The sequence below is a fragment of the Heptranchias perlo genome, chromosome 12 (genome assembly GCF_035084215.1).
Source record: "Heptranchias perlo isolate sHepPer1 chromosome 12, sHepPer1.hap1, whole genome shotgun sequence".
NCBI classification, from domain to species: Eukaryota; Metazoa; Chordata; class Chondrichthyes; order Hexanchiformes; family Hexanchidae; genus Heptranchias; species Heptranchias perlo.
In genome coordinates this window covers 45162997-45190857 of record NC_090336.1, presented here as the reverse complement: position 1 = coordinate 45190857, position 27861 = coordinate 45162997, and the positions used below count along the sequence as shown (strand labels likewise).

Below are 27861 nucleotides of genomic sequence, written 5' to 3'. Positions count from 1 at the left end.
TGCCTCCTAATAAGACATTCCTCAGACTCTTGTCCTATAGCACAGAATGCATCTCTCACCTAGGACTGCCATTGCTAGAACGACCATTACAAAAAAAAAGTTTGTTCCAAAGTTTGAGTACATGATCGAACAGGAACATAACTGATGTCATCTTTGCTATACTTAGGAACCAAGGATAGAATGTTGAAGTTCAAAATTGGCAGTAAAGATCTTCAATCAGCCTACCTGCCCCCTACGGCCATGAAAGGAAGAACAGTATATCATCACATTGCTCAGGTTGCCCAAAACACTACATCCAATTCATTCCTTTTTAAAGTGTAATCACTAATGTTGATAAACCTGGCAGCCATTTTACACAAAGCAATTGAGACAAATAACCTGTTCTATTTTAGGTGGTGTTGGTTGAGGAAGGAATGTTGGCCAGGATACTAGGAGAAACACTGTAGATGCTTAAGTTTCTCATATTACAATTTCTCACTTGGTTTCTGGAAACTTACTGTTAATTGTATCCATATGATTTATATCAATTAGTATTAACTGTATTCAGGTCCCGCATATCAATTGGGGACTCTCTTGTAACCATTTATGAGAGCTTATCTATGGTGTGGAGGGGGTAATGTGGATCTCTGTGAATAAAGGCTTGGAAACAACTAAAGACCAGGCTCCAGTATTCTATCCTTCACCACCTGGCTATCCAATTTATAACACTTACCGTGGAGAAAAGTGTAGTGCTCGAATGGCACATTCCACTACCTGGTATGGCTCATTCTTCATCCTCCAGTATAAGGAGGCCATGTTATACAGCACCCATGAGGATGTATTCTAAACAATAATGAAAATATTGTAATGATAAAAGCATTAGATTAACAGCAATTGATCGAAACATTGTTTTGTATAAATGTGAACACTCAAAAGCTGCCATTTTAAACCCTTGCATGACATTATGCTTACTGAAACCCTGAGGAAGGCATTAAAAACCTACTGACTGATGTGAACCTTACTTTTTATTGAACTTACTTATTATTGACTGAACAACTAAATATATACATTTAGTTCCTTTATTCATATGGAATACACTGCTTTAATTAATCTTTACATTTGAGGACTGTATAAATTTAGAAATAATATTGATCAAATTCTTTTAGATCAATATTTATGACATTTGGATAGAATATTTAGATCTGATATGGTAATGTATTCATCCAACAGATTTCAAAATGTTTTTAAAGCACAAGGTCATATTCTATTCAGTATGATCTTTTTACCATATATGTACAACATACAATCTAATTAATCATGTTTACCCAAGCAGCTCAAATTTTCTTTTCAATATAATTTTGCACATCATAAATGTGACTGAAAAGAAATTGTGCGGAATAAATTGATATTCTACATACACTGGTTACCATGAAAGTAGGTTTGGAAAACTCCATTAAAATGAAGGAAAGTAGTTGTTACAAATATTTACTGGACTTTTCCTTGGAGAATGCCATAAAAAATATCATAAATGAATTATCCTGCTTCAACCCCCGCTTTTGCTTGAGCTGACAAATTAACTGACATTCCAACCAAACATATCACTGCCACCTAACAAAAACTCCCCTTGGAATCTAGCTGCTGAAAATAATTAATGCTGAAAGTTGCAGAGGGCAAAGCTAATCCAATTATTCTCAACTCTCTCCCTTTGGATCAACAGATGAATCGTAGAATTATAGAAAATTTACGGCAGGAGGCGGCCATTCGGCCCATCGTGTCCGCGCTGGCTGAGAAACGAGCCACCCAGCCTAATCCCACTTTCCCGCATTCGGTCCGTAGCCCTGCAGGTCACGGCTCTTCAGGTGAATGGAGGGAGAACTTAACATAAAATTAGGTATACAGTAATATGATCAGAAGTGACTGCAGACGTGCGTGTGATCCCAAGTTGGATCTCGTTCCAATAAACATTTTGGGTCTACTATGTAACAAGGTACTCTACTGCCTCTCCAATTCATAAATGGATAGTAACAAATTGATACAAGATAATTGTAACCACTTCTGATACATAGCAATGGCTTTGTCACATCATGCACAATAGACTTATGGTGAGGATGCAATATGGTAGAAAAATTGTCTACACATTCTGCTACAAGACAGTACAGTCTACAGATGCATTAATTTTAGAAGATACAAAGATATAAAAGTACCCTAGGCATATTACAAGGAATGCATGCATAGCTTGCACTAATTGCATTTACACTCTTAACAGCCAATAATACAGATGGTTAAGTAAGGATAGAAAAACGTAAGTTGTACCTTCAGCAAGGCTGCATTAATTCTATGCCCTATTTCTTCAATACTTCTACCTAATCTTCTTGATAAGCTGATGAAGATAGGATCCTCTTTTGATAATACTGGTGCGGTAAGATTAATTCGCTCTTGGATACCCTAGAAACAAAGTTTTATTTATTACTAGTCATTTTAATTTTCAAATTCCAAAACTTAGAAGTACAAATGGTTTAGCGTGTTTTCTACTAAAACTAATTTGTTCTGTTGCGGCATAGGTTTTAAGTTTAAATTCATTCTTGTCACATGCAGTAAACCTATAGGACGTTGATGACTGTTCTTGCCCTTTATGCAGTGTACAGCACTCTATAATGGCAACAGTTGCTCCAAATTTGTAACAGATAGACAATTAGCCCTGCTATGTAAAGTTAATTTCTTGGTGAATTAGATTAAAATTAAATATTTTTTCACTCTGATTGATTGAAGCTCTGGATGCTAACAATGTAAGTTGCAGTTTTAAGCTCATACTATTCTTCCAATAATTTGTTTTAATGCTAAACAATGAACAGAGTGAATTTATATTTCCCTTATGGTCTCTGAGTGAAATTGCTAATAACAGGTACAAGCACATTCACTATAAACATGGGACTGCTCAAACTAAATTTATTTAGGACCCTTGAGACCAGTACAGATTAGTTTTTAAGCTCCTCAGATGGGGCTGGATTTCAACTCAAGTCGCAAGGGCAAAAGGGCATGCCCTACGCAGTACACTTTCACATACATAGGAACAGGAGTAGGTCATCTAGCCCCTCGAGCCTGTTCCGCCATTCAATGAGATCATGGATGATCTGTGACTTATCGCCATATACCCGCCATAGTCCCATATCCCTTTGGTTAACAAAAATCGATCAATCTCAGATTTAAAATTAACAACTGAGCTAGTATCAACTGCCTTTTGCTGAAGTGAGTTCCAAACTTCTACCACCCTTTGTGTGTAGAAGTGATTCCTAACTTCTCTCCTGAAAGTCCTGGCTCCAATTTTTAGGCTATGTCCCCTAGTCTTAGACTCCCCAACCAGCGGAAATAGATTCTCTCTACCCGATCAGTTCCCGATAATATCTCGAAAACTTCGATCAAATCACCCCTTAATCTTCTAAATTCCAGGGAATACAACCCTAGTTTGTGTAATCTCTTCTCTTAATTTAACCCTTGGAATCCAGGTATCATTCTAGTAAATCTATGCTGCACTCCCTTCAAGGCCAACATATCTTTCCTAAGGTGCGGAGCCCAGAACTGAACACAGTACTCCAGGTGTGGTCTAACTAGGGCTTTGTACAGCTGTAGTATAACTTCCAACCCTTGTATTCTAGTCCTCCAGATATAAAGGCCAGCATTCAATTAGCCTTTTTAATTATTTTCTGTACTTATGCATGACATTTTAATGATTTATGTACATGGACCCCAAGTCTCTTTGGACCTCCACTATTTCGAGCTTCTCACCATTTATAACGTACTCTGATCTATACTTATTAGGTCCAAAGTGGATGATCTCACACTTGCCTACACTGAAATCCATTTGCCACAGTTTTGCCCACTTAATCTATTAATATCACTCTGTAATTTTATGCTTCCATCTACACAACTTAAAATACTGCCTATCTTTGTGTCATTGGCAAACTTGGATATGTGGCTCTCTATCCAGTCATCTAAGTAGTTAATAAATACAGTGAATAGTTGACTATTCTGTCTCCTGACTTTCAGCCAATTTCCTAACCAGGTCAATGATTTTCCCTCAATTCCATGAGCGTCGACTTTAGCTAACAGTCTCTTATGAGGAATTTTAATCGAATGCCTTCTGGAAGTCCATATAAACAACATCCATAGACAGTCCCCTATCCAGTACTTTAGTCACCTCTTCAAAAATTTCAATCAGGTTCGTCAGGCATGACCTACCCTTTACAAATCCATGCTGGCTCTCACTGATCAGCTGAAAATTTTCAAGGTGTTCAGTCACTCTATCCTTAATTGTGGACTCCAGTAATTTCCCGACAACAGATGTTAGGCTGACTGGTCTATAATTCCCCGTTTTCCCTCTCTCATCTTGTGATGAGGCAGTCAGAGATTTAAAAATATTCTTAGTAAAATGACATCCATATTGTTGTTTCACATTTACTGTCACTTTCTGGACATAAAATTAAATTGCCAATCCTTCTTCGGAAGTCCAAAGCTGGTGTTGTACATACAATAAGGTAGATAGCTTGGAGGAAGGAGTTTTGAGATACCTGCAGTTCAGCAGAAGCTGGATACCCAGTACAGTTCTAGACCGAGACCTGCTAAGTTTTTCCATGCCTTCAAAAAAGCCCATCATCAACTGTACCTTCTTTCTCTCCATAAATTCCTTACTTCCTGCTCAGTCTCTACTATTTTCCACTAGTAAAAGAACATCAAAGTACTTTACATGAAAAGTACTACATAAATGCAAATTATTGTTGTTTTTTTTTAAAAAAAAACTTTGGAAGCATTAGGAATTTTAAAAAAAATTACCTCTATCAAAAGTTAAGACTTTAACCAATTAAGTGTTAATTTAAGTGCAATTCCTTTTCTGTTCAAATGAGCCTGCAGAAAAGCATTTACCCTTAAGTGCTGAAAGGCATGAATACTAAATTGAAGCTCCATCATTTTTGTACAGTCCGGTATTTCTAGGTCTGGAGGTAATGGGGTCTTTGCATCAATGTATTCTTCCGGGCTACAAGAAAAGAACAATTTGTCAACCTCTGCGTTTTACAAAAAGCTATAGTAACGTTAAAAAAACCAAAACTACTGGAAGCCAAATTGGTTTGAAAATATACACAACTGCAATATATATTAAAAAGTGACAAAATACTCATTTAAAAATAAGGTTGCAAGCTTATAAATTAATATCCACAGAAAGAATGTAGAGTCCTCACATAAATTAGTCACTTGTTTAGAAATGATCTAGTGTTGCAATAGGAGCATGGATTTCACAATTCAGTGACTGCAGGTTTAAGTTCTAGGTCTGACCAATCAATTCCTGTTATAAAGAATTCAGTCAACTCTTGGGTTCGGCCTTTGCAATCACAAAGTAGTGCGGTTTCACCTTAAAATGGGGATAATTGATGTTACTTATTCGCCACTTCAAGTGTACCACCTTTTGGATAATCAAGTTGATTGGTAACAATTGTAGAGAGATTTTGGCTTTGATTCACATTCACCCCTCGTTAAAGGAGAACAATATTTTCGTAAATGAATGCCATCTACATAGCACCAGAAAAAAGGTAATTTTCATTACCAGTTCACCTCTGATCCAAGGCCTAATTATTCAGGTGTTCCCCAGTAACAGGCAACCAATCTAATGTCTTCAGTCATGAACACAATAGGGATAATTTCCATAAGAAAATCAAAGCTACGGATGAAACCAGATGCTAATTAGGAGGCACTAGAGTTAGAAAAGGCCAGTTCAGCAGTTAGCAAACTTTTCCCTTCTCAGGTGCCTCCCAAGTATCATTAATGCTCGACCAGGATGTTGATTTCCAGAGTTCCCTATGGAGTCACTCCTTTACTCGCTCATGATTGACATCACTGCAGTGGCTCTCTGATGTGATAAGAGCATAGAAATGGCAGATTTTGGGCACTAGTCAACCCAAGCTATTCTCTGAACTGTTTGTGATGGTCAGTGGCTTGGGGGGAGGGTTGTCTTCTCATACTTTAGCTGACGAGAGGTACACAACATGGCAAAAGGAGCTAAAGAAAAAAAGACTTTTTAAAACCTGATATCCTTGTTCTCCAAAGAAATGTATGTTCCATCATATAAATCGAGGTCCCCAAGAGGCACTTTGGCTTTAATGCAGTCGGAGTCCTCTTTGTAATGTCTCTGTTCCAAACCTGTGTCCCGATCTTCATTCTCTTCTATATGAATTTTCTGAGCTACTAAATGTTTCTGTGTACAGAGAAGGTAAATGATCAGTTTTAAAGGTCAAAGACAAGGCTTTACACAGTTTACTTTTTCCATCAGAACATGACACTACGGGAGTATAAATTGTTCCACAAATGAAGACACACAACCTCAATAAATGTCATGGTTTTTAATAATATAAGCCCTTTGCTTTAAGATTAGAGCAATTTATATCATAAATCTTAAACAACGCATAGCTGGAATCATCGAGACTTGGTGATAAATCTTTGGTTGCAACTTTTAAAAAAAAAGCCAAGTTTAGGTTCTCCTAGAATCTACATTTTCCTTATCAAACATATGAGCGATAAACATTCAAATTTTCCCAAAACAGCTTTTTCCACAAGTTGCTTAATGATTGTCCACTTGATGTCAGAAGCAGAAGCTAGCAATTAATAAGGGATTAAACCAAAATGATGAAGATAGCTCTCATTACATTATTTTTCTTTTGAATTAGTTGCAATCATCTTCTTCCGTCTCATTCAAATGCTCTGTTCACATAGGTCACTTTAGCAAGTATTATAGTAAGACTACATGGACTGACATTCTGCTTCTAACTTACATAGTGGTATGCTGGGGATATATCACACAACTAGGAATGCTCGAGGGACCTTTCCTCCTGTTTGCTGGACATGTCCTCCCCCTTTCAACCTTCGTTACTAACATTTTACCCACACGAATATATTAGCAGGTTCAAGGATAATTCTAATGATTTTAATAGCCTGTGGCTTCACCAAAAATGCCCCATTCTCCTCCTGCAGCTAATGTACCAAAAGTACCTTCATGTCTCGCAGTAGGAACTCTAATCTGCTATCTGGAAGGATTTGAAAGTTAAGTTGTCAAGATTGTAATTTGATATAGATTTTCCTCCTTTTCATGTAGTCTCCACAGTAGTTTTGTTGAGTTTATATGCCCATTACCCCCTGAATTCTCATGAATCTCTGTCTGCCTGGATTTGGATTCAGTCCACTCAAATCCAAAATCTGCTGAACAAATAAATCTAAAGCTTGAGCACTCAATAATATTTTGCCTGCAGCAAGAATCAAATAGAAAATGTTCAATCATTCAAAATTCAGTTACAAATTATTGATAAAAAGTATATGATACAAGAAGCCATTCCATAGAGATTCTTAAAGAAACACTGAAGTAGGGAAGATTACAAGACTATCCAGTTTGCTAGTCAGATAACAATGCCCTTTAAGTTACTGTTGTTTAACCTACAATAGAAAACTTTAAAAGGTATTGTAACCTTTGCTCAGTGGTCTCATACCACCTTAAACATTCTAACTGCTTTTTTAAAAATTGCTCTTCCCTCTTGTTTCATGCACATTAAATCAAAAAAAAAGGAATTCTCAACCTACTTCCAACTCTTTGAGGTAGTCGACTGTAGCTTCCTGTCTCATAAAAACCACCAAATCATGGGGATGTTTCAAATTAAGAGGGGAATCCACCTGCCAAAAACAATAGAAACATTACTGCACTTCCAACCATTTAAAAAAAATTTACAGTTGCACTGGGCATTCACAAATTATTTACATTTTAAGATAGCACTCATTGTGCTTTACCATTTCTCAGAAAGATCTCAAAACTACGTACATACATACATACATACCATATATCCTAATGAAGTCAGTGAGGCCCGTCATATACAAAAAATACAATGCTGTCCCATCTTCCCCTGAAGCCTGGAAACTTCAATCAATCAATCAGGGAGCAGCACTGTAAGCAGTGTAGATGGAAGCATAAAATTACAGAGTGATATTAATAGATTAAGTGAATTGGGAAACACGGTGGCAAATGGATTTCAATGTAGGCAAGTGTGAGGTCATCCACTTTAGACCTAATAAGGATAGATCAGAGTACGTTCTAAATGGTGAAAAGCTCAAAATAGTGGAGGTCTAAAAGAGACTTAGGGGTCCATGTACATAGATCATTAAAATGTTATGCACAGGTACGGAAAATTATCAAAAAGGCTAATTGAATGCTGGCCTTTATATCTAGAGGACTAGTATACAAGGGTTGGAAGTTATGCTGTACAATGCGCTGGTTAGACCACACCTGGAGTACTGTGTTCAGTTCTGGGCACTGCACCTTAGGAAGTATATGTTGGCCCTGAAGGGAGTGCAGCATAGATTTACTAGAATGATACCTGGAGTCCAAGGGTTAAATTAAGAGGAGAGATTACACAAACTAGGGTTGTATTCCCTGGAATTTAGAAGATTAAGGGGTGATTTGATCGAAGTCTTCAAATTAGGGTAGATAGAGAGAATCTATTTCCACTGGTTGGGGAGTCTAGGACTAGGGGATATAGCCTAAAAATTAGAGTTAGGACTTTTAGGAGTGAAGTTAGGAAACACTTCTACATGAAAAGGGTGGTAGAAGTTTGGAACTCTCTTCTGCAAACAGCAGTTGATGCTAGCTTAATTGTTAATTTTAAATTGGAGATTGATCGATTTTTGTTATCTAAAAGGTATTAAGGGATATGGGGCTACGGCAGGTATATGGAGTCAGTTCCCAGTTCAGCCTCGATCTCATTGAATGGCGGAACAGGCTCGAGGGGCTAAATGGCCTACTCCTGTTCCTACTAGTCCTCGGAACTTTTAAGGGCTTAGGTCCAACGTTACTTAAGCAGAAAGAAGAAAAGGACAATGGCAGGAGCTTCACAGGTTGTAACAAAAGATCTTGTGGCCTACATAACAGACACCTCACACAGTAGGATTTGCTCTGGGTTTGGAGTTAAGGTGCACTTTTGAAGCAAAGTTCAGAAAACTTGACTTTGTATCTGGCCATACGTGCAAGTGCTCCATTTCCCAGAACAAATATTTTTCACTTTGGTAAGCACAAAAATTCAACCTTTTGCAGTCGGGGTCACTTTCAGAAATGTGTGTCTTGCATGCTCAGGCTGCTGACAATTGTTCTGTATCTGCAGATTTTGGTTTGATTGTTAGAATCCAAGCGTGATGTGATGCCCCGTGCAGTATATACACAAACATGTTCCTGAAACTGACCTCCACTGTAACTGAAATAATATTTAGCAACTAGGTAACTTTTTTGCTCCTACCTACGATTAAAACACTTTTGAGTGAAATCATAGTTTATATTAGAGCACCACTTTAGTAGAGTTTTTTTTTTGTAATACACCAAAAAAAACTGTGGCTTTTCTCACATTCAGAGATAAATAACTTTAGCAGCAGATAGTGACTACAAAATATTCCATATCTTAGACATCACAAAATTTTTGAAACAAATTAAACACCATCACATTAACTGGAAACCAAAGACACCTATCAAAAAGTCAGCTCAAAGTGATATTTCAGGGTTCTGTAACGTATTATTGCCAATTGTTATTACAACCTATTGTCACCCCCTTCTATCCCAGTTAATGCCAATCAAATGAAGAATTCCCGTAATTCCTACTGCTCTCTGGTACAGTCCCCAACTTTGCTCCCTTAAATCGGACAGTCACAAATTTGAATGCATTTGGTGCACAAATGGTTTAGTCACCAATCGCCAGATCTGGCTTGACTAGGTCAAGCATTATTGTGCTTTCCTCTTCAGAGTGAAAAAAAAATCTACTTCTCTAAGATCATCCTGGAGGGCAAGGGCACCTTAGGCACTTTTTTTAACCCCTTCCCCACATGATCAACTCCTCTCCCCACCCATCTTATCCTCACTTCAAACACTAAGCAGGAGGAACTATTTCTTAATTTCCAAGACTGAGACCATCTACGCAGCTGTCTCTGCCACTTCTTCCCTTTCCTTTTGCCGTGGTCCCTACCTCCCATCCAATCTGGCACAGAACCCTTGTCTTCCTGCAGTTTCTCACAACCCCACCCACAAGATCCAGCTTCTGCTCTCTCAATCCTCTTCCTACTCAACTACTGACTCAACTCCTCCTCCTGGCCCCATTCTAATTGAGTTCCCTGTCCTTAGGCACCGTCTTATCTTCTCTTCAAAATCATTGTCAACACCCACCCAAAAAACATCAACTTTCACCCGTTCAGTCTCTCCAATTACCACCCCATTCTCTCTAAGGTCCTTAAACATGTCACTTCCCAGCTCCAAGTCCTCATCACTCCTGAAACTCCCTATTTAAATCCCTCCAATCTTTGTTTCCGCCCTTCTCACAGCACAAAAACAGCTCTAGCTAAAGTCACAAATAATGTTTTCTACGAACATGACCATGGTTCTTTATCTCTCATCTTCTTTGGCCCTCCTGCAGCGTTCAATGCGCTTGACCACACCATCCTCCTCCTCCAACATCTCACTTATGTCATCCAGCTTCATGGAATTGCCCTTGAATTGTTGCATTCCTATCTGAACATGCCAGCAATGGCTTCTCTTCACTCTCCGTCATCTTCAGAGTTCCTTAAGGATCTATCATTACCCACCTTTGCTTCCTTATCTATATGCTGTCCCTTGGCAATAACCACAAACACAGGGTCAGCATTAACATATACGCTGATGACACCCCAGCAAATGTTCCACAAAAGAGTCACAATTTCCTCCAGCTTCCTAGCCACAAACACTACTCCCTTGCTACTGACTCCACTCTTTTCACTGGTCATACTCTCATGCTGAACCAGAACATCCACAGCATAGATGTTCTTGTGCTAAGTTTTAAACTCCTCGCTCTTCACAACCATTGGTGAGAGTGCCTTCAACCACCTTGGTACTACTCATTGGAACATCTTCTGTCATGGGATCTTTCGACCATTTTTCCACAGAAAGGATTTAAAAAAAAGTTACTTTTAATGTTGGTTTTTAAAAGTAAAGTGCATTCATACAAGTTAAAAAAAAAAGGGCTCTGGGATGAGAAGTAGTTAAGATGCTAATGAGCTAGCAATGATGGTGTTTCCCCACAGAGTGTAAATAATAAACAATTCACTTCTCAACTCATTGTGTTGGAAAGTCTTTGATTCTTTTTCTGCCTGTGAGCACGAGGGATAAAACACAGATGCAGGCAGTCAGTAGAGGTTTTTTGAAACAGAATACTACCAGGAAGTCAGGCAGCCAAGGTTGGAGGGCAGGAGAGAACAGTCAGAAATTATCTTGTCTAGGTCAACTTGGACGACCCACTGATACGCAGAAGTGCGCCATGTTCTTTATTTTGTATTATATAAATTGTGAGTCCGATCACAATTGTTGTTCTATATGTTCACTTTACTGTGAAATAAAGCAGCTCATCAATTCATATGAAGCCTCGTCTCACCAAGTGTTTGCTCAGTTCGCATTCAGAGCTTGAAGAAGCAGCCAGCCCAAAAGACACAAATATCTATTTTGGATCGCAAGGCAATATTATTGTTACATTCCTGGGTGATGCTGCCGTACAAGTAGATTATAGAACAGTGACAGTCAACTGCTTATAACAGCAACTGACACCACTGAACCCAAGAAGGTATCTATGGCAGACCAAAATTTATAAACACTCTTGTGAAATCTGTCTGCCTCTACCACTTCTCTCTCCACCTACTCAAAGCATATTTCTCCAACCAAACTTTCAGTCACCCCTTCTAATCTCTCTCTCCCTCCTTGGCTCAGCATCCATTTCCTTACACCTAGTTGCGAAGTAATATCTGAAGAAAAACTGTCGTTGTGGTCATCCTCATGAAGTTGCAGATTTATTTGAATGGCTAATTTAATGCACTAGAAGCAGAAAATACTTAAGCATGCTTGGTTTGTATCAATTCACCACATGCTAAATAGTTCAAAATATAATCCAATAAAATAATTATGATGAGTTTCCACAGTTGAGGGACACAAAATTAAGACAGCAAAGCTTGACTGCATCAAGTACTGGCATGTAAGCTGACATTTTTCCCAGCTATCTTTAACTTATTCACCAGCATTTCCTATTGCTTTTGCATCACAGTATCATAGTACGTTACAGCACAGAAGGGAGACGATTCGGCCCATCGTGCCTGTGCTGACTCTTTGAAAAAGCTATTCAATTTGTCCCACTCCCCAGCTCTTTCCACATAGCCCTGTAAATTTTTCCCCTTCAAGTATTTATCTAACTCCCTTTTGAAAGTTATTATTGAATCTGCTTCCACCACCTTCTCAGGCAGTGCATTCCAGACCATAACAACTTGCTGTGTAAAAAAAGTTTCCTCATGTCGCCTCTGGTTCCTTTGCCAATCACCTTAAATCTGTCTCCTCTGGTTTCCGACCTTTCTGCCAATGGAAACAGTTTCTCCTTATTTGCTCTGTCAAAACCGTTCATGATTTTGAACACCTCTATCAAATCTCCTCTTAACTGTCTCTGCTCTAAAAGGAGAACAACCCCAGCTTCTCCAGTCTATCCATATAACTGAAGTCCCTCATCCCTGGTACCATTCTAGTAAATCTCTTCTGCACCCTCTCTCAGGCCTTGACATCCTTCCTAAAGTGTGATGCCCAGAATTGAACAATACTCCAGCTGAGGCCTAACCAGTGTTTTATAAAGGTTTAGCATAACTTCCTTGCTTTTGTACTCTATGCCTCTATTAATAAAGCCCAGGATCCCATATGCTTTTTTAAAAAAACAGCCTTCTCACCTTGACCTGCCACCATCAAAGATTTGTGTACATACACTCCCAGGTCTCTCTCTTCCTGTACCCCCTTTAAAATTGTACCATTTAGTTTATATTGCCTCTCCTCATTCTTCCTACCAAAATGTATCACTTCACATTGCTCTACATTAAATTTCATCTGCCATGTGTCTGCCCATTTCACCAGACCGTTTATGTCCTCCTGAAGTCTGTTACTATCCTCCACTTTGTTTACTACATTTCCGAGTTTAGTGTCATCTGAAAACTTTGAAATTATACCCTGCATACCCATTAATATATATGTCAAAAAAAGCAGTGGTCCCAATACCAACCCCTGGAGATCACCACTGTATACTTCCCTCCAGTCTGAAAAACAACCGTTCACTACTGCTCTCTGTCCCTTAGCCAAATCTGTATCCACGCTGCCACTGTCCCTTTAATCACATGGGCTTTAATTTTGCTTAAAAGTCTGTTATGTGGTACTTTATCAAATGCCTTGTGAAAATCCATACACACTACATCAACCGCACTACTCTCATCAACCCTCTCCGTTACTTCATCAAAGAACTCGATCAAGTTCTTTCAATTTTTCGTTTAATTTATGAGTACCATGCCTTAAGTGGACAAAAGTACTTCTCATGGTATGAATGAGTATGATGTAAGTAAACACAAATTTACCGATATGACAAATGTTGACTGATTTTTTTAATACAGGAAGTGCTTGGATCTCAGTTATTTCTAATCTACATAAATAAGCTGGATACTAAACTTGTCAAATTTGCTGACAACTCTAAAATAGGAAACACCTAAAGATTTGCAAATAGACATAGATTTCCTCAATAATTGGGCAGATAAATGGCAAGTAAAATATAAAAGTACTGCACATTTGTTGAAAAGATGCAGACCACAAGTATACAATGAATGGAATTGAATTTGCACAGGACCAAGAAATAAGGGTGGACATATTACTTTCAATGTCTAGACTGCACAGAATGTTTTAAAAAAAACTAACAAAATGGTTTTACTATGTATTGGTCAGACCAAACCTGCAGCGTTGTGTCTAGTTCTGGTCCTCACACTACAAAATGAACACACATGGGTTGAAAAGGGTGCAGAGAAAAGGAATGGGATGGGATGGTTACCAAGTGCAAAAGGGATGAGCTATCAATCAACAGTCTGGCAAGAAGACAATTAAGTGAGGACTTAAAAATCTATCAAATATGAAATAGTATAGTTAAGGTAACCAGTAAATCAATAGTAGGATGAAATAATAAGAACAAATGCATTGGAGAAGTTCAAAATACATTTGGAGTATAACACACAGAGAACTAAGGTACTAAAGTAATGAGCTTCAATAGGCCAGTCAAATTGGCTTTTTGTCCCAACTTTTCTCATGTTGTTGTGTGAAGCTGTGTTGAGTAACCATTGTCACTGATCCAACCATAGGGATGTGCAACAGCCAGTTCGTGTACAGCAAGGTCCCACAAACAGCAATTAGATAAATGACCAAATAATTTTATTTTTAGTATTGCTGGTTGAGATAATAGTTGACCAGGATACAGAAAGAACTCACCTGCTCCTCTTCAAAAAGTGCCATGGGATCTTTTATGTCCACCTGAGAGGGCAGACAGGTCTTATCCGTTTAACGTCTTATCCGAAAGACAGTACCTCTGATATCCCTCAGTACTGCATTGAAGAACCAGCCTAGGTTATATGCTCAAGTCTCTGTAGTGGAGCTTGAACCCATGATCTTCTGACTCAGAGGCAAGAGTGCTACCACTGACGCAAGGCTGACACTACAAGGGTGTTTTAATATTCATTATTTTATGTGATTAAGGCAGTTTTCACTTCCTCCAGAGGCAATTACCTGCTGAACTGAAAATCTTTGTGAAATGAAGATTAAAATTAGAGGCAATTATTTTCCACAACACACTTCCATAAATTTCTAGCTCTGTAACTCACTGGTAGAACCATAGAAAAGATACAGCACAGAAGGGGGCCATTCGGCCCATCGTGTCCGTGCCAGCTCGAAGAACAACCAGGTGCCCATTCTAATCCCACCTTCCAGCACCCGATCCGTAGACCTGCAGCTTACAGCACTTTAGGTGCAGGTCCAGGTACTTTTTTGTTAAAACAAAAGTTGTGGGTCCCTGCCTCTACCACCAATTCGGGCAGCGAATTCCATACACCCACCACACTCTGGGTAAAAAAGGTGTTCCTCATGTCCCCTCTAATCCTTCCGCCAATCAGCTTAAATCTATGTCCTCTAGTTCTTGAACTCTCCGCTAGGGGAAACAGGTACTTCCTGTCTACTCTATCTAAGCCCCTCAATTTTGTACACCTCAATCAAGGCTCCCCTCAGCCTCCTCTGCTCCAAGGAAAACAACCCCATCCTATCCAATCTCTCCTCGTAGCTGCAATTTTCAAGCCCTGGCAACATTCTTGTAAATCTTCTCTGCACTCTCTCCAGAGCAGTTACTTCCTTCCTATAATGTGGTGACCAGAACGGCGCACAATTCTCCAGCTGTGGCCTTACCAGCGTTTTATACAGTTCCATCATTACATCCCTGCTTTTGTGTTCTATACCTTGGCTAATAACGGACAGCGTTCCATATGCCTTCTTCACAACCTTACTGCCACCTTCAGGGACCTGTGCACATGCACGCCAAGGTCTCTCACTTCCTCTACTCCTCTCAATATATTCCCGTTTACTGCTTATTCCCTTTTACTGTTTGCCCTCCCTAAGTGCATTACCTCACACTTCTCCGGGTTGAACTCCATTTGCCACTTTTCCACCCACTCCACCAACCCATTGATATTTTCCTGGAGTCTACAGTTATCCTCTTCATGGCCAATTTTTGTGTCGTCTGCAAGTTTGCCAATCATACCCCTAACATTCAAGTCCAAATCATTAATATATACCACAAACAGCAAACAGCAAGGGACCCAACACTGAGCCCTGTGGCACACCACTGGAAACGGATTTCTATTCGCAAAGACATCCATCCACTTTTACTCTTTGTTTTCTATTACTGAGCCAATTCGCCACATTTCCTTGTATCCCATGGGCTTTTACCTTTCTGACCAGTCTGCCATGTGGGACCTTGTCAAATGCCTTACTAAAATCCATGTAGACAACATCCACTGCATTACCCTCATCAATCTCCTTGTCACTTCCTCAAAGAATTCTATCAGATTTGTAAGGCATGACCTTCCCTGAACAAATCTGTGCTGATTATCCCTGATTAAACCATGCCTTTCCAAGTGACAGTTTATCCTATCTCTCAGTATTGATTCTAATAGTTTGCCCACTACCGAGGTAAGACTGACCGGCCTATAATTGTTCGGCCTTTCCCTCTTACCCTTTTTAAACAATGGTACTACGTTTGCAGTCTTCCAGTCCCTCCCCTGTATCTAGTGAGGATTGGAAAATGATCCTCAGAGAATCTGCTATTTCCTCCCTGGCTTCCTTCAATAGCCTAGGAAACAATCCATCCGGCCCTGGTGACTTATCAACTTTCAAGGATTTCGGTCCCTCTAGTACTTCCTCTCTCGTTGTGTTTACCTTATCCAATATTTCACACCTCTCCTCATTAACTACTACGTCCGGATCACCCCTTTCCTTTGTGAATACAGAGAAAATATTCATTTAAAACCCTACCCACATCCTCTGCTTCTACAAACAAGTTACCCTTACCATCCCTGATAGGGCCCACCTTTTCCTTAGCTATCCTCTTGTTCTTAATAAAACATCTTTGGGTTTTCTTTAATCTTACTAGCTAATATTTTTTCATGCCTTCTCTTTGCTTTCCTTATTTCCTGGTCATCCAAATAGAATTTATAAATTCTATAAGAGAGCACATACATAAATTAAACCACAATATTACATATATGCACTAACTACAGGCAACCTCTTCAATGTGGCCTTCTGATACCGCTCCTAATTTAGTGAACTAAACATCAGATCCATGTTAGCCTGTAATGTATAAATATAATTATACAAGTCTGATCGAGAAATTTAAACCAATTTTCATATTAAATAAATAAATGTGCTGCAGAATTTGGGAGCATGCCCTAAACAAAGTCTGCAAACAGATACAGGTCTCTGATGCACTGTACCACCTGAAATGTTTCCACTATGCTGCCCTGGTCATTTCTGTAAGATTGTCAGAATTTAAAATCAATAGGACCGAGAAAAAAAAGTGCTCTTGACTAACGAATATATCTTTTTTTTTAAAAAAGAGAAAACACTGAACACTCCCATGATCCTAAAAGCACCTGCATATCAAGAGCCCATCTGCATGACTTTGGGCAATACACACAATTCAATTATATTAGAGACATGAAAATCATCAGAGGCACTTCACTCTTTAGTTATCACAGCCACTTTCAATTTGGCAAGACAGGACATGTGTACTTAACTGGCACAGGTTACTAATTTACAGATTCTAGTAAAATAAAATTGTACCTTCAACCCAGGAACCACCTCCACATAAAAACAGATCCTTTATCTGTTAATTACCTACAGTACTGAGCACTCCAACCTTGAACAAAAAACCCGCAGGGTCCAATTTAAAACTTGGAATCAGCAACAGCAAAATTGTGATTGCTAATGTCACAAAAGTTTATTTTGTCCTTTTCAAGCACTGGAATTTTATCACCTAGATCCTTTACAACATGATTTCCTTAGATAAATATGTAATTCAAATGAATTCTCAGCCTCTTGATGTTATCAGTCTTCAGGTAACACGAGTATCTGATTACATAACAATGGAGGGTGCTAGGGTAGGAAAAGAGCACGAGAGTGGGGAGGTGGGTCCACATGCAAAAGATTTTTTAAGAATATCACATGATGATATAATGTACAATAATTATTTTGTAATGTTAGGAGTTCTGGTCTATATGTTCATGAACTGTCCACAATGTGGCAGAACATTTGCTTAAGCCTATGGTTTCCCAACTATGACACAGAAATCTCAGCTATGGAACCGGGGGAATTGATGACCAGATGCCAGTGACTTCCCTACAGGTTTGGAAGGAACATTTATAAGGCAAGTTACCTCAATGCATACTCACACTGCCAAGCAGCTACTTCAACTGACAGACAGAATGTCATGAGCAAGCTGAATTGTTCACCCTCTCAATCAAACAATGGTGCATTGGGCTAATAGTGAAGGAGGCCTGATGGGGAACAAATGGTCTCAAAAATAATTTTGACCTATGAGAGATACTAAGCCAAAAAAGGTATTCATTACTGAAATTTACCATTCGCTTTTGGTTTTACAAAATTTTGGGAATTTCCGTACAGGAAAGCCCATTTGGCCATTGTTTTGCTTTAAAAGATGCAGAATACCCCCAACAGAAATAGGAGGATTTTAACAGCATAAAAAGACATTACCCCTCATCGTGCTGCCTGATTGAAGGAGTAAAATCATAACTAATCCTCTGGTACCACATTGCTTCTCTTCGCTGCTCTAGGGCTCCCAGTATTAAAATCATCTCAATTTGGCTTCCACTAAAAGCAGTGCAGGAACACCAGGATAACATCTGTTGCGTGTTGGACTTGGTTTGCTCAAACAAGATCTGGTGATGTGGTAGATTTTTCTGTTTGGCCCCTCTGTTGGTGGCATGAAGGCTCTGCATCAACCTTTTTATCTTTCATGGTTGCAAAAATCCCAAGAAATTCCATTAAGAATGCGTAAAAATTAAATTCATAAAAGGAGGAGGGAGGTGCAGGGCTTCAGAGATGGAATTCTAGGTGGCTGAAGGCACGACCACCAACACCGACTGTGGCCATGTAATTTGAAAGGTATCAACTAGCACAACAGTTATATCAAAGCCAACTGTAAAAGTCCGAAACTTACACACAAACTAATGTCAGAATTGGATTGTGCCCCTTTCTTCCAATGAACTGCTATTCCAAATTAAGGGCATGGTTTGAACAGTTTGAACAGCATAACAGATTCACGTGCAACAGTTTACAGAGAATAGAAGCGTGTCATCCATTTGCCAATAAAATCGACTGATGTAAATATTCAGTATTTCTAAACACTATTGTCTTAAAGTCCATTATTTGTTACATTTCAGAAAGACTGACTAATTCAGACAGATTGATGAACTTTTTTGTTATTCGTTCATGGGTGGTGGAGAGCCGCCTTCTTGAACTGCTGCAGTCCGTGTGGTGAAGGTTCTCCCACAGTGCTGTTAGGAAGGGAGTTCCAAGATTTTGACCCAGCGACGATGAAGGAAGGGCAATATATTTCCAAGTCGGGATGGTGTGTGACTTGGAGGGAAACGTGCAGGTGGTGTTGCTCCCATGTACCTGCTGCTCTTGTCCTTCTAGGTGGTAGAGGTCGCGGGTTTGGGAGGTGCTGTCGAAGAAGCCTTGGCGAGTTGCTGCAGTGCATCCTGTGGACGGTACACACTGCAGCCACTGTGCGCCGGTGGTGAAGGGAGTGAATGTTTAGGGTGGTGGATGAGATGCCAATCAAGCGGGCTGCTTTGTCCTGGATGGTGTCGAGCTTCTTGAGTGTTGTTGGAGCTGCACTCATCCAGGCAAGTGGAGAGTATTCCATCACACTCCTGACTTGTGCCTTGTAGATGGTGGAAAGGCTTTCGGGAGTCAGGAGGTGAGTCACTCGCCACAGAATACCCAGCCTCTGACCTGCTCTTGTAGCCACAGTATTTATATGGCTGGTCCAGTTAAGTTTCTGGTTAATGGTGACCCCCAGGATGTTGATGGTGGGGGATTCGGCGATGGTAATGCCGTTGAATGTCAAGCAGAGGTGGTTAGACCCTCTCTTGTTGGAGATGGTCATTGCCTGGCACTTGTCTGACATGAATGTTACTTGCCACTTATCAGCCCAAGCCTGGATGTTGTCCAGGTCTTGCTGCACGTGGGCTCGGACTGCTTCATTATTTGAGGGGTTGCGAATAGAACTGAACACTGCAATCATCAGCGAACATCCCCATTTCTGACCTTATGATGGAGGGAAGGTCATTGATGAAGCAGCTGAAGGTGGTTGGGCCTAGGACACTGCCTTGAGGAACTCCTGTAGCAATGTCCTGGGGCTGAGATGATTGGCTTCCAACAACCACTACCATCTTCCTTTGTGCTAGGTATGACTCCAGCCACTGGAGAATTTTCCCCCTGATTCCCATTGATTTCAATTTTACTAGGGCTCCTTGGTGCCACACTTGGTCAAATGCTGCCTTGAAGTCAAGGGCAGTCACTCTCACCTCACCTCTGGAATTCAGCTCTTTTGTCCATGTTTGGACTGAGGCTGTAATGAGGTCTGGAACCGAGTGGTCCTGGGGGAACCCAAACTGAGCATTGGTGAGCAGGTTATTGGTGAGTAGGTGCCGCTTGATAACACTGTCGACGACACCTTCCATCACTCTGCCGATGATTGAGAGTAGACTGATGGGGCGGTAATTGGCTGGGATGGATTCGTCCTGCTCTTTGTGGACAGGACATACCTGGGCAATTTTCCACATTGTCGGGTAGATGCCAGTGTTGTAGCTGTACTGGAACCGTTTGGCTGGAGGCGCAGCTAGTTCTGGAGCACAAGTCTTCAGCACTACAGCCGGGATGTTGTCGGGGCCCATAGCCTTTTCTGTATCCAGTGCACTCAGACATTTCTTGATATCATGTGGAGTGAATCGAATTGGCTGAACACTGGCTTGTGTGATAGTGGGGATATCGGGAGGCGGCCGAGATGTCCAACAATTTCTTCCAGTTATACATTGGGGAGATTGAAGCCATTGACTTCAGCCCCCACCGCAAACTGCCTATCCTTGCCACTGATTCCATCCCCCACCCGGCCACTGTCTGAGGTCAAACCAGACTATTTGCAACCTCGGACCAGGGTTGCGCTTCCGATCACATTATAAAGATCACCTATCTCCACCCCTACCTTAATCCAGCTGCTGCTGAAATCCTCATTCATGCCACTACCAACTATTCCAATAATCTCCTAGCTATCCTCCCATCCTCTACCTTCCCTAAACATCAGCTCATGCAAAACTCTGTTGCCCTATCCAAGTCCCACTCATGGGAAGCTCATCCTTGACCCCCATGCCTCATATTAAAAATTCTCCTTGTTGTGTTTAAATCTCATGGTCTCACCCATCCCTAACTCTAACCTCTTCCAGCCCTACAACTCTCTGAATGCTCCTTTCCCCTCTGACTGTGGTCTTGTGCACCTCGCTACTGTTGGTGGTCGTGCCTTCAGCCACCTAGAATTCCATCTCTAAAGCCCTGCACCTCCCTCTCCTTCTTCAAGACCCTTCTTAAAATCATCTTTGACCACCCCTAATATCTCCTCCTTTGGCTAACCATCCATTTTTTGGATTCTGTGATTGTTTTTCTACATTAATAGCACTGCATAAATGTGAGTTTTTGCTCTAATAATAGAATTCTAGCAAATGTTATCAAATATTGTGTTTTAATCATAATGACTGGTATAACATTGCACAGAAATGACCTTCATGTCCTCAAGAGGTTTTGCACAGATAGTATTAGTTAAGTACTCAAGATACATTCAAATCAAATACGCCTTTGGTGTCACCACCGTTAAATTCATGTTTTAAAAAAAACTCAGGGTGCGCCGTTACTGATTACCTTATGCCCCAATGGCCTATAAGAGCAACTGACATCATTGCACTTGGATTTTCCAAGAACATTTTGGCAAAGTGCCACAGTTTTTATTCTCCCTCATCAAAATGGCAGTTTTCAGATGCAAAATACAAAATTAAGTTTTTTTTAAAAAATCAGCTAGGATACAGAGAAGCTGCATGGCTTTTGTTTAGTATTATGATGATACTCTTACTTTTATTATTTGGCAGGTTAGGAAGTAAACAGTTACCCTTCTATGCAAAACAAATCTAGGTAGTTCAGTTAGATAGACTAAAACATTCATTTCATGAACTTTTTTTAAAAAAAGGATGTGCGCCAAGCCAGCTTTGCCTTTGTGTACAGGCAGAGCTAGAAACTCAGGTCATCATCTGACATGAGAAACTACACTGTTAAAAAGTTCATGCCATTGATCTTGCAGATAAAGATATGTTTTTTAAAAAAAGTTATGACCATCTTAGCCACATTTATCAGAATTGACAGTGATTTTAAAAATCAGCAGCAATTGCGTTGAAATCAGGACAGGGTTCCAGAGAAACCTAGTAAATATAGGTTGGGGAACTGGAGACTGCAGATGCCATCAGAAGCTATAGCACTTTACACAATTTTTGTGAATACTCGTTTAATGCACGTGAAGCTCTATTTGTATCCCCTTGTTATTTATTTCACTTTTGTGACTAACCATTTAGGATGTGCATTTATCAAATTTAATTCATACAATTCTGAGCTAACATTGGATTAATATAAAAGAATATGTTTATGACAACTGTGCTATGCAATGCCTAAATTTTAATCAATTATGAATTCCCTACAATGCGAGCTTAAACAAGTCTTAGTTATATTTAGATGGACATGCACTATAAAAATGCAGTGCACATCTTCTGAAAGTGATCAGAATTCAGCCTAATTTAGCAATACTGGCTGAAAAATTGGTTCAAGACCTATGGATAATTTTGTTAGAGTAGAAATCTTACAACGAGGGAAGGCTGCAAGAAAAGATCAGGTGTAAAAGTGCAAAGGAAACGGATCTAGTCATTTGCTGATCAAGTAAAATGAGATGGCATGTGGAATTGGAAGAGTATCTTTTACTCCTTTTAAATGTAAAATCAACCAGTACAGTTTTGATTGAGATTAAAATCATATGACTTCACAACTGTGCAAAGATGTAGATAAAATGCTTTTGATTTCTTCCAACTTCAAATAGTTAGTTCTTAATTTTAAGATACTGAGCAGTTGTGAATAAGGGCGAGAAAGAATAGGCACGGAGGGTAATTTTCATCTTCATTGCCTGGGGGGGTAATCTGGTGGAATGGATCCCATTATGGGATGAAAAGCAGGCGGATTCTACAACAGGCAGTGATCCACTCTGCTAGGTTACTGCCCAAGCAGTGAAGGTGAAAATTACCCCCATAGAGTTTGTTATAGCCACAGCACACAATCTACTTTTATTGGATTTGCAAGGTTACTTGTCAATCACAGATTACAAAGTTGCTGGCCTACAGACAATATTCTGAAGGGGAGAGAACAACCAAAAGGTGGTCCCTTTCATACCATCAACTACGATAACAGAAGAAACCATTACATTTTTATTTGATGAAACTAGACCATTTCAATAAAAGGCTTCATTTTTCAGCTTGGTGAAATCTGTGAATTTATCACCAACCCTTGATTTTTTTTTTAAAAAAGCAGGGTCAACAATGCCCATACTAATCAAATCTGAATAGCTGTACATGTCCAATATACTATTTGTCTGGTTTTATTCAGCAGTTTTTAAAAAAAGTTTGAAGAGATTTACTTCATTTATATATGAAATTGCCATTTAGTCTTGAAAGATAGAGAGAAAACCGGTAAGTAGTGTTAAATTTATACTGCTCCTTGATCATTACAGTACAACAAACATTTTCCCAACCTAGATATTCTCATACAAATCAAAAATTCCACATTAGTAAAGAATGTGGGACATTTGAATCATTTCTTTGCCTTCAGCAGCTCTCTATGGAAAGGCATTGGGACCTGTGAAATAAACTGAAATGCGCCAGTGTCCTTTTCTGCTATCAGAACTCTAACTACAACTCTCATTGAGGGCAGCTTGTCACAGAAACTCCAAATACCACAGTTTTAAAACTTCTAAGACATCGACACGCTACAACTCATTTACTCCTAGTGGTGTATTCTCACCACTTCCCTGATTTACACACAAAATTTGTAATATTCTCTGCAACCATTTTTAACAATACAGTTGTATATCAGATTAAGGTCAGTCCACGTTGCTTTAATATTTTAGGTAAGTTACATAAAATGTCCAAGGTGTTGCAGAGTTAAATACTGAAATAAATATGAAATAAAATTAAGTTGAAGAATAAATATAGAATTTTAGTTTGAGAGTTATTTACTCTATGTTCTGTGCAAAGCATATTTTGAAACGTTAATTTAATATAGCATATTCTACTCTGCCACAAATTATGCATGGCTAGGCTGCATAAATACATGATGGCACCTCCATTCCAGGTTTCATATCCACATATATAATCTGACCTGCTCTGTTAAACAACATTTCATTTGTTACGCAACAGCGTTCTGGAGGAGTGTTGGTGAGTGTTATATAGTGTATGAAATAATGACAGTTGAGGGCTGTAACTTCATTTCGGCTTTCTGAAACTAGAAGTTCAAACTTGCATAATCTTTGATTAGCAGAACCCCGAGATTCAATCACCATCACGAAATCGAGAAGAAAACCCAATTGAACATCTTCAGGTGCCCCTTTTGTCTGTCCAGTCTATGATCACAAGCATGAATTGCTGATTTTAACGTGAATCACGAAAAATTTTTGTAGATTGAACAGTTTCAAACAAGTCAATTTCTAGCTATATAAAAAAACAAGTTATTTTGTGCCTATAGACCCTGGCGCGGTTCAGATCAGTAGTTATACTGGCTTACTACGATGTTGCTCGTTTCAGAATTGCCCCAAAGAGCGAGCGTGTGCACCCAAAAGATCATTAGGCAGGCGAGACACGCGGGTCATCGCCAACTCTGTCTCCTTTTTAAGACTTGTCTAAACATAAAAATCACAAATCTTTTTAACAAAACGGCTCATCTAAATTGTGTGTGAGAGATATAAATAAATAAAATTAAAAATCTAGTATGGCCAAACTCCCCCTTGACAGAGGGTACACGAAGAATCGGGTCTCATATTTCAGTCTTGGCATCAAAATTCAAATAACCGTCCAGAACCTGAGGAGCGGGGACAGCGGCGATACCGCTCCTCCCTTCACAACTTTAAGACGGGGGAGGAAGAAGAAGAAGAAGAAGAAGAATGAAAGGGCAGAGAAGGGGGAAGAAAAAAAAAAGACACTGTGGTCACCACTCAGAGAATGTTTGCTTTTAATTCTGCTCGTTACAGAAATCAATCCAATCAATGAAACTCGAAAGTTATTTTTCAAAAAAATTAGGCTGGTTCTGTACATTCGTATCGATCGGTAACCGAACAGAAAAAGGATCGAAAACACCCTGCCTCCCCGGTCTATCGCCCGTCATTACGAAATCACTTCCCTCCGTGCCCTAGAGCTCAGTCGGAACTCAAAAAACCGCAGGCCTAGCGACACTCATTCCGCCCGCAAACTTTTACACCGACTCTCCCTCCCATCACAGCACAAATCAGTTTGACCGGCCAGACCCTCCTCCTCCTCCTCCTCCCCTCTCTCTCTCTCTCTCACACCCACACCAATATACCTGCTGTTGAATCTTTCCGTCCTCGGTCACAATCCAGTGCGTGGTGGCCAAAGAGGTCCTTAAAGCGGTGAGCAGAACGACCAGCAACAACCGATGGTGACAGCAGCCGCCGTGTTTCTCCTCGCTACGCACCGCCATATTTAATCACATTACCCCCCCCCAACACACCAACCTCCTTCACAACGGACCGGAAGCGCGTCACCCAATACCGGAAATCCCGCCATCATTCTGCGGGGCAAAAGGAAAATAACGGCCACTGGGGGTCGATGCTCCTGAGCGACTAATCCCAATGATCGGCGGGCACCGCGGGTGATAAAAAAAACTATTATTCAAGTTGTAAGTTTCCAGTTTAGTTTTCTATTAGTTGTGTCCCTCTTTTATTAGGGGGTACTTTTATTAGTTTTGTTTTGTTCCATGACATTAGGGGCAACGCAACGTCTCCTTGTGAGGTTGATCGGAAAAGGCATTCCGAATAATAGCTCAACTACAGGGGGGGGGGGAAAGGGAATAATTGAAGCACTGGAGGGAGGAAATGCAGAAAGACGTTACCAGAATTGACAGGATGAAAGATTGAGGCAGGCTGGGGGCTTCCCCCCCCCCTCCCCCTCTGTGTATAAGTAAACAATTTTACAACACCAAGTTATAGTCCAGCAATTTTATTTTAAATTCACAAGCTTTCGGAGATTTTCTCCATCCTCAGGCAAATGTTTTCTCCTTCCTCAGGCAAGCTTTCGGAGATTTTCTCCTGAGGAAGGAGAAAATCTCCGAAAGCTTGTGAATTTAAAATAAAATTGCTGGACTATAACTTGGTGTTGTAAAATTGTTTACAATTGTCAACCCCAGTCCATCACCGGCATCTCCACATCTGTGTATAAGAGGAGACCTGACGGAGGCCTTTAAGATTGTGAAGGGGTTGTTTGATAAGGTCGGGTTTGATCACCATCTCGGATTGTCTGGGAGTATCCCACAACTGACGATTGATCTCCCTGGCGCTGGCGCTGCTGCTGGTGGCAACTCAAGAAGTACTTGTGAATACACGATTCGGGCCCACGCAGCTCAGTGGCCGGCGCTCTCGATTCCAGCCCCTCCGCCAATCCACCTCGAACAGCAGTGGTTGTATTTGCCATCTGCTGGTGCTGCCTCAACAAATGCCACGGAAAGCAAGTCTTTCGGTGAGTCTTGCATTCTCCGGGTACCATGTCGTTCCTTTTATTTGTGCTGCCACTATTGCTGACAGCGCTAAATGCAGCATCAGAATAGCTGAGTTCCCGAGGTGAATTTAAGTTAGGTTTGTACGGTGAACTCAACAACTTCCTGCTCAACCCCTTAAATACTAAGGTTTACATTCTAAAATCAGTGCCTGCTTATTTTGGGATGGTTTTGCAATTAAATTGTTGAATTGCACACATTTTTGTTTGTAACATATTACTTATCATTTTCTGTACTAACACAAGGATAAACCAAAAATAATGCATTGTTAATAGATTTTTTTTATACCAGTATTATTTTCTGCAAGGTTATGAGACTCAGCAGAAATCATAAGACTAGGAACATCGGCTATCTCCAGCACTGAGATAGCTACCGGGTTTCAGTTAACCAGGTCATTCACTGTTGATAGAAAGTTCCCCAGTCAAAAAAATATTTGAAATGAGAGCTGTTTTCAGTTTGTAATTAAATACAATAGCTAGTTAACATTATTGACGCTCGGGGGGAGGTCTCGCATGGTCATATGTCACGTGATCAGGATCACTTGATCAAACCTCCAGGAATACATCCAACCAGAGTTAGCAACCCTATCTATAGGGTGCATGTGGAGAAACTGTTTCTGCTTGTGGCTGGGTCCAGAACAAGGGGGCATAAATAAAAGAAAGCCACTAACAAACCAAATAAAGAATTTAGGAGGAATTTCTTTACACAGAGAATGGTGACAATGTGGAACTTGCTGTCAGATAGCATTAATGCATTTAAGGCTTGATACATATATGAGGGAAAAGGGAATAGAGAATAGACGGATATGTGGCAGGGTGGGAAGAAGTAATTAAAGAGGGAGGAGGTTTGTGTGGCGTATAAATACTAGTATAGACCAGTTGGGTCAAATGGCTTGTATCTGCTGTTAATTCTATGTAATTGCCGTTTACAGCTCCGAAGCTAAAATAAGTCACTTGGCTTCCCTGGGGTGTGAAGAAAGGATGAACAGAGAAGACTGGAAGGGGAAGAGCATAAGAAAACATGGAATGAGGAGGTCATTCCTGTCAGGGTTGGCACTTGCCTAGTACCAGGGAGATCTAGGAATAGATTTTCATTTTCATCGCCTGGATGGTAATCTGGTTAAATTTACAGTACATTGAAACATTCAACACAATAACAAAAACAACTTGCATTCATATAGCATCTTTAATGTCGGAAAATAAAGATTAAAGGAGCTTCAGAGAATGATAAGGAAAAATGGATGCCGAGCCAAAGAAGGAAATATTAGGAGTAGTAACCAAAAACTTGATCAAAGAGATGGGAATTAATTAGGGCCTTAGAGGAGGATAAGGAGTTAGAGATACACAAACAAGTGCATGAAATATGGAAATGGCAAAACGTGATCTTGCATCCAAGGCTAGAACACAGCATTTATCATTTGAAATTCCTTTTCTATTTGCTCCCTGATTTTGTCAAATATTTAAGATGTATTTTTTTTTTAAAAAAGCAGTTGTAATATTAAAAAATGTATTAAAAGTTACACAAAA

At 40.0% G+C, this 27861-nt stretch overlaps 1 protein-coding gene and 1 long non-coding RNA gene across 2 annotated transcripts in view; one reads left to right on the top strand and one right to left on the bottom strand.

The window, feature by feature from the left end:
- The window catches only part of ttc17 (tetratricopeptide repeat domain 17), a 111906-nt gene extending 86604 nt beyond the window's left edge, over positions 1–25302 (bottom strand). The window contains exons 1-6 of the mRNA XM_067994048.1: positions 25127–25302; positions 7594–7683; positions 6051–6220; positions 4897–5008; positions 2293–2424; positions 713–822 (exon numbers count right to left, since the gene is read on the bottom strand). Of these exons, the coding sequence (XP_067850149.1) occupies positions 713–822; positions 2293–2424; positions 4897–5008; positions 6051–6220; positions 7594–7683; positions 25127–25264 (752 nt within the window). The 5' untranslated portion in view covers positions 25265–25302. The remainder of the gene's footprint in view (positions 1–712; positions 823–2292; positions 2425–4896; positions 5009–6050; positions 6221–7593; positions 7684–25126) is intronic.
- LOC137328002 (uncharacterized) lies at positions 24885–27861 on the top strand. Its single transcript, XR_010964594.1, has 2 exons — positions 24885–25462; positions 27267–27861. It is a non-coding gene; the product is annotated as an uncharacterized lncRNA (long non-coding RNA).